General features: G+C 39.1%; 1 protein-coding gene across 2 annotated transcripts in view; it reads right to left on the reverse strand.

The window, feature by feature from the left end:
- The window catches only part of WDR97 (WD repeat domain 97), a 2,414,280-nt gene that overhangs the window by 1,399,643 nt on the left and 1,006,860 nt on the right, over positions 1-7,777 (reverse strand). For both annotated transcript variants that reach the window (XM_044067752.1, XM_044067751.1), the window contains exon 10: positions 5,804-5,936. In XM_044067752.1, the coding sequence (XP_043923687.1) occupies positions 5,804-5,936 (133 nt within the window). The remainder of the gene's footprint in view (positions 1-5,803; positions 5,937-7,777) is intronic.

A 7,777-nucleotide genomic window follows, 5' to 3' on the forward strand; every position in this document is an offset into this window, starting at 1 on the left:
CCACACTGTAATCTCACATGTAGCTTCACTGCCAATCTATTTAAATCATGAATGAAGGTGAAAGAAACATTTTAAAATAAAAATCCTTCAGAAGTGTGCTAAGATACATAACAGATGACTGATGGCAATCATGTGTTACATACCCTGCAGTGTACATTTGCTTGGGAAATGGCCTCATGCAGGCTGGTGCAAACTGGTAGCAATTCAGAGTTTCCATGTTATGCTATAGTGGAGTGAGTTCAAATGTGCAACAGAAGATATAGGTAAATGATTTAAAGATATGCAAATGAAACATCTATAAGTGAGGTCCTAATGATATTCCAATGTATGTAAGGTGAACCGAGTTACAATTCATTGTTGTATTTGGAGGAAACTGCACACCACAGTGCAAATGAGCAAAACAGGGAAAAGCACACCAAAACTTTTAGAGCTGCAGACAGCTAGAATGCTTAGTGTAGCAACATTCAATTGTGCAGCATCACACTGCTCTGCTTAGTGCCACAACTTTCCCACAAATGCGTGAAGTGCCATCTAGAGTTAATGGAAATATTACCTTTAGCAGGTTCTCACTATAATTTCACTGAACAAGAGATCATTGATCATTTTAGAGTAGATAGGAACATTGTAATCTTGGTTGACATGTCACCTGAGGATGGAATCAATAGCAATGAGTGGACTTCCTATAACTGTAGACCAAAGGTACATATACTGTAGCCATTTTTATTCTAGTTATAGGGATCTATCAGAGACCAACTGGAGAAAAAACTGGGTGTTTTATAGGCCTCTGCCTCTGGAAAACTCAATGAGTTCAACATAATGCTTCTACATGTGCAGGATTATATATGGTTAACTAGCACACCAGAGGAGAGAGCTAACATCATGCATGTCTTCTATAGCATCACTTGCCTCTTCAGGTACTGAGTGACACAGATTCCGCATATGTAGCAATAAATGCTCCACCAGGCCAACAGTTACAAAGCTCTATGAATAGGAAGGACTACCATTCTATGAACTACTAGGTAGTGAGAGATGAAAGTGTGAAGCTGTCAGCCCAGCTAGCTAGAATTTTGCAAATAATTCTATGTCATTGGTGAATAGTAATATGATTTGTATGCTTTTCCTACAAATGTAAGAAAACTATGTTCTGTACTGAGCTTCAAGAATGTGACCACAGTGAACCCTGCTGGAAAAGAGCAGAAATGTGTAAAAACCATATGCCTATGCAAACGTATGTTTTGATAGTAAAAAAGCTGGAACATTCAGAGTTAACTTGCAAAACTCTAAGAAAATAAGTTGAAATTGTTTACAACTATGGTATCTCTCAATGTTAGTTAGGAGACAGTGTCTCTACAGCTAGAGTTTCTTTCTATTGTCTTAAGACGGAAATAATTACTAGGTTTAAACTGTAAAAGTGTTAATTGTTTTATGACTTCCAGTTTCAGTGAAGCTTCTAAGAGACAAGTGTGAGCTTCTAGGAAATACATATTTTTCATAGAGACGTGTTAAATTCTGTTGGTATCTGTTTAGCCTGGGAACTAGAGGCAGGTGTCAAATAGTGATGCCATGTAGCTAAGCCAGTAGTATTGTGTATTATTAATTTAAGAACTATCTCAGAGGGAAAGTCAGTGCATTTTATATTTGGACGTAGAAACATCCTGTCATCAGCACTTGCCTTGCTCTGTAAGTAAGACTTAGATCATCATAGTATCTCTCGTAGAGATAGATAGGAAAATAGGAAGATCAGTCTAGATGTTTTCCGTATTTATGTGAGACTGTCCTGCAATGCTATTTTAAAGTATTTCCTATGATTCTGAACTCTCTCACTGTATTGAGTATTGCCTAGTTCTGTTATTTGTTATTAAATATATTTAAACCTTTTAATTGTGGCTGGTTTATTATAGCTACTTAAGCTCTTAGAGTACTTGCATGTGTATTTGGGGACACCGTACAGGTCACTCCTAAACAGACGTAAAGTCTTGGACATACACACCACTTGGATAATATTAGTAAGTAGAATTGGTCACCCTTTCTAAGGGCCTTATAGTAGCTGATAAGGGTGGTTGGTGGCAGCTGTTACTGCCTTATAGTCTGGGCAGAAGGGGGCATAGATAGTGAACCTGTGCCAGCCTTCCCCAGGAGTGTCTGTGTGTTTGTATATAAATCAGATCTCAAAGTGTGTGTGTCAGCTACTTGGGAAGGGACATGAAAAACTGGAGGTGTTTGCTTGACCAATCGGCTGACATCTTAATCCTATAACTGTGCCAGTTGGCAGTCTTATAGGGGATCTGGAGAAAGAGGCAGAAACCAGCCCCAGACTGACTGTGATTTTTTTTGTGTGCTCTTTAGGGAAATTGTACTTTACTGTGGGTGTACTTGTCGTCCTGCCAATTTGCTTGCCCCTCACTGGTGTTAGTGGTGAGGATTGAAGCTCCTTGATTACTGGGCCAGTGCAGGAGTGTCACAGCAAGTATGAGCATTAGCAACTTGTCTGTATATCATCCAGGTAGTTCACATGATTCACATACACAGCATACACACATTTTATTTATATCTCTCTGCTTTCTACATAGTGAAATTTCACAGTGCCATCTAGCTGGCAAGTGCAGACACTGAGACTAATGTTAATTTACACAAGTCCCTTCACAGTGCATCTGTATGTTTAACATTAATGTATAAGGCAACCTTCGTAGTGCATACAAATTAGTAGACATTCACACACCCACACATGTTAATTCTCTTTTGTAGGTGATTCTGGATACAGAATGGAACCCTGTCTTATGATGTTATATAAACTTATACAGCATGTCTGAATTCCCATACAACACAACAAATCATCACGCTTGCAATAACTCAACAGTGTTTTCCACATGCTCAAAACCTGCTTATGCTGCCTTGACATGTCTGGGAGTGGCATTCCAGTATGATCTTGCTAAAGTCTGGAGGATGTTCTTAGTATGTTCCATGGTAAGTAACATGTTTCTTAGGAGACAGCCCAGGCAGCCTCAGGGTGCTGGTATTGTCAGAAAATGCATACACCTGGCTAGCACGGAAGGAGCATCAATACACTGGGTGGGTGTAGGACATATCACAGGAGATGGGAGTCTTGCGCTGATTGGTATTTTGTGTCAAAGAGAATTTCCTCTTGCAATAGAGATGGTGTGCCACTGTGTGATCATGAGTTGTAGCTACTCTGCTAGCTTGTTGCACTAGGATTCAGACAGCATGCTTTAGGTATGATTCACAGCCTGCCATTTTGCTACTTCTGAAAGTGATACCATTTTCAGGAAAGATTCAGGAGAATGACAACTTCTGCTCGTTAAAGATTGTTTTCAGGGTGAATGCAGATGAGAAAGACTATATTCTACCAACCTTCATTTCACAGAGTGCCTACTGGTTCCTGAAATGGTGCTCCTCAAAAAAAAAAAAAAGTTGATGCTTGGTATGATCTGGTTGAGAAGAAGCCCTCAGCCATGGGCATCACAAGGACAGAGGAAGAGTGAAGTCACAGTTTAAAATTACTTATAATGCAGGAACCCTGAAGATCTCCATGCCTAGGGAATGCATGTTAGGCAGCATTCCTGAGAATGATACCATATACTTCTCAACCTCTTAGAGCAAGAAATCTGGACACAGTCACAAACAAAAGTGGGGCAGAGGTCCAAAATAGGGAGACATGTTTAAATATTTCTCTTACAAACTTAGAAAGTTGATAGAATTAACAGGTTTTGCATTTGTGTTAAATTTCTGAAAGATATGAAGTCTGAAACTCAAATGTCTGTCATTAGTTTTAAACTTCAATCTTTAATGATTTACCAATAGTTTGCCAGAAAACCACAATTTTATGAAAAATGGACCAAAAATATGAAGCCAAAATCTGGACATTCTGGAAAAATCTGTACAGTTGAGAGATTACAGTAGGTGGAAATCACTGTATATTTTTCCCTGTTTAATGTGTGGGACTGTCAGCTTAGGAAATGTATGCATGCTGCTCAGTGAATCTTCACTATCAGAGAAATTTGTCTAGGTTCCTTAATGTTCCCTTGGACTACAAACCTACTAGCTACCTATGAACCTATCAGGTGCAGGTGGTGGTGACACTTAATGTAGTATGACAACTACACAGATGGTTTGTTTCTGCACCCATTTGTTATAGGGTGGGGTTACACTGCACCTTCTTATAGTGCCTCCACATTATTGACTGTATCAATCTGTTTATATGTGTCAATTTCTGTGTATTTTAACATAGGGGACATACAGGTGCCTGATACCTATCATTTGGCTAAGGGGAAATATTGGTTGTGAGAGGGATATTTATCTACTGTTCTTGCATCTTACCTTACACTTGTCAATGTACTCTGATGTGCTTTTTCTCTTTCAGAATGAACAGCATGTTACAGTAACCATGCCCTTTCTGCAGGGGCTTGTGAACAGCCACAGATAGTTCCACTCATTAACCCAGATGTTTGTTTTAAATATATTTGGTCTAGTGCCAGGATCAATTCAATTAGGGCAACTTTCTCACTGTGCCTCTTCAATGAAAGTATAGATTACAGATTTGCTATTTCTCCACATAATACTCCTCTTAGGCTGCTGCTGCTGTTGAATACAAAAGTGATGAGACGGTGACTGCCTCCCCAGAGGGGGTACTGTCCCATCACCAGTAAGCAGCCCCGTCATTGTCTGATATGGCAATAACAAATTCACTCACCTGGCCAGCTCTTACCACTGGGACATCTGTTGAGTTTGAGGCCCATATCACTGGCCATGGTTCATTATAATGACCCTCTGAGCTGGAGTGGAAGATGTTATGCTGCTACCATTGGCCACCGCAGACGAGAAGAGGCAGATGGTATACTGCAACTCATGCCCCACCCTATCCCCAGTCATGTTTGACTCTTTCCACTTCTGTTATGTCCCATATCCTGTGCATTAGCCAATATTCCCTGTCACCACTTGCCTCCCCTCGGTCTCTGTTTGCCAATTCTATCCCTCCCATTTTTAGTGTGTGCACATCTACTCCTACATTTCTCTACTGTTCTGTATATGTCTGCCCCTGTGAACTATACTGTTCCATTCCCTAATCTTCTTTACCTGTCACCCTTCTCCATCTTCCCTTCAAAATGACACCTTATACCCCCAAACATTTCCCCCTTCTTTTTCTATCCTGCACACTTCTACATGATGTCCTTGTGTGTGACACTTTGCCTGCTACTTTCCTCTGTTTCCTCATTTCCAAAACACCTATTTCTTCTTCTTTTAAGCATTTGACAGATGTCCATGTATGGAGACTTCACAGCATGGCAGCTAAATGTATCTATGTCTATATAGCTTTTTCTGGCACGTTATGCAATCCTGCAAGGTACTTACTAACTTGTGCCACCTGTCTAGTATATGTATTACTTTACTTTTGAGATACACTGGTCTGTGAACTCATGTTTATGGTTTTCATGAGATTGTAAAATATGGTGCTAACATGCACCTATTCTATGGCCGTTGTCTAGCACTTCTGGATATGAGTTTTACTGCATGGATGTGTCTTCTTGCACAGTTACTGCACTTTTCATTTATGTAGTCTGAAGCACAGATGCTTGTAAATACTCTGTCTCACTTTAGATATTTAATGATTCCTTTGTTGCCATGCAGAAGTGCAGCACATCTCTCTGAATCTCAGCCCATGTAATTAGTAAGCATGAGCTTTCCTTCAGACAAGTTAATGTTGATAAAAAAGTAGCTAAGAAGTATTCACATTCACTCAGGTTAATAGACAATAGTTGTAACAGTGATTTTGCACTGGGATACATACCTTGAACTTGTAGTGGTTTGGCAGGTATTTTTCATGGCCAATGCAATACAAATGTCGGCCAATGCCCACTAATAGGTCTCCACGATTACTGCAAAATGAAATACTTTCTGGCACAGCATTAAGAAATATGTTTCTGAAAAAAAAGTATTTATTTTGTCAGTGAGGCAATGACATTATCAAATAATGCACAACTGTAACAAAGCTACAAAAAAGAGAACAAGGAAATGGTGTACTAGCAACGTGCAGACCTGAAGGATTTTTTCCCACCCTCCTCACTCAACAGAACAGCACGATCCAATATTTGCACTTCCAAAAAACAGTTAAACAACAGAAGAACAAACATTCGACAATATATGAAAATGAAAAACTAAACAACAGTACAGCGAGAGATTAATTTCAAATAGACAGACACATTCTGGTACAGGCAAACGTTTGGAGAGTAGTAGCTGAGTCATACCTCTCAATCTCTTAGCTCAAGATATCTGGACAAAGCCTAAAATAATGGGGGTACAAAGACTCATAAACTTAGAAAATTGCTAGAATAACAGGATTTGTGTTAGCATGCATTTTCTACAGGATATGAAGTCTGAAACAAATGTATGTCATCATTTAGTGACTCCAATCCTCAGTAATTTGTCAGAAAAATACAAATTTTATGAGGAACAGATGAAAAAAAAGACACAAAAATGTGGACATTCTGCAAAATTCTGGGCAGTTGAGATGTATGAGCTGAATACAGAGTAGGGAGTTGAACCATGTTAATCACTGCTAAAAACAAAAGAAAGATAAAGCTTACAAACCTGCAGATGCCGACCTCTTAGCTAACAGAACTATTTTGGCTACTGTGGCATGGAGTTCCTTATAGAAATGTTTCCCATAAAAATTACATTTTAGCTTGCCCAGAGCTCGATACAATCCTTTCCACCATGCAGTCATTACCATGTCATTATGATGAGGTTATCTGTCCCAGTTAACCTAAGAGCTACATCATCTGGAATGTTGTGCTCCTGTTAGGAACTCCTAGATTAAGGAGATATACAGAAATAACCTACAAAAATAACATTCAGAACAGCTGAAAGTCATTCTAATCATGTAGTAAGACCATGCCTTGACTGACATTATCAGGACTGGCTTGTTCAGAAATGTCTCTTTGGAGCCAGTTTATGAGCTCTCTGCCTGAAAGATGAAGGCAGGTGCTTTGCCAGCTAGGTTGTAGTGCAGGCATCAGTGGGTTAGATTCAGACATCTTAGACTGGGCAATGGACTCAAGCTTTAGAGGCACTGAACCTAACCTCACTGATAAGAAAGGAGCCTGAACGTATGAAAGCCATGGAAAAGTATAGGCTAGATATATTACAATACAATGCAGTGCAATACAATAGCATCTCAAGCTTGAGCTGAATGCCCTTTTAGAGTGCCATGCTCTATAACACTCACTCCCATGTAATTTCACAATATCCACCTTAAATATTTTATGCCTTTGCTCTATTTAACATCAAGTGGTACTTTATTCCTATATGCTACTACCCACCCTAAAAAAGTCAACTGTTTGTTGCTTTCTGTAAATGTTCTGAGAAACCTGAATTGATGCATATTTTCTATTCTTTTTGAGGCTATTTATTTCTGTAGATTTAGGTCCTGTGTAGTGTCACAGGCTATCACATTTCCCCATAGCTACCTTTATGCACTGATAAAGACACCGGTTTTACCAGCCATTCTTCTTAAGACAACATATTCAAAGTTATCATCTTTGTGAACCATCTCTGCATTTTTTTTTTTATTTCTAATTATATGGGATTTTGTGTTAGAAAATGAAAGGCATTTTTGTGTTCTAGTCTTAGCTTTAATATGCTAATATGGGTTACATCCAAGCACTTGAACTCTCAAGTGTTCAAGCTCTTGAATGATCACCTGCGTTGTTCGAAAATTTACTTTTCAGACTTTGCCACTGTTTATGTCTTTCAAAGTACAGCA

Source organism: Protopterus annectens, chromosome 3.part1 (assembly GCF_019279795.1).
Source record: "Protopterus annectens isolate FY-2018-M chromosome 3.part1, PAN1.0, whole genome shotgun sequence".
NCBI classification, from domain to species: domain Eukaryota; kingdom Metazoa; phylum Chordata; order Ceratodontiformes; family Protopteridae; genus Protopterus; species Protopterus annectens.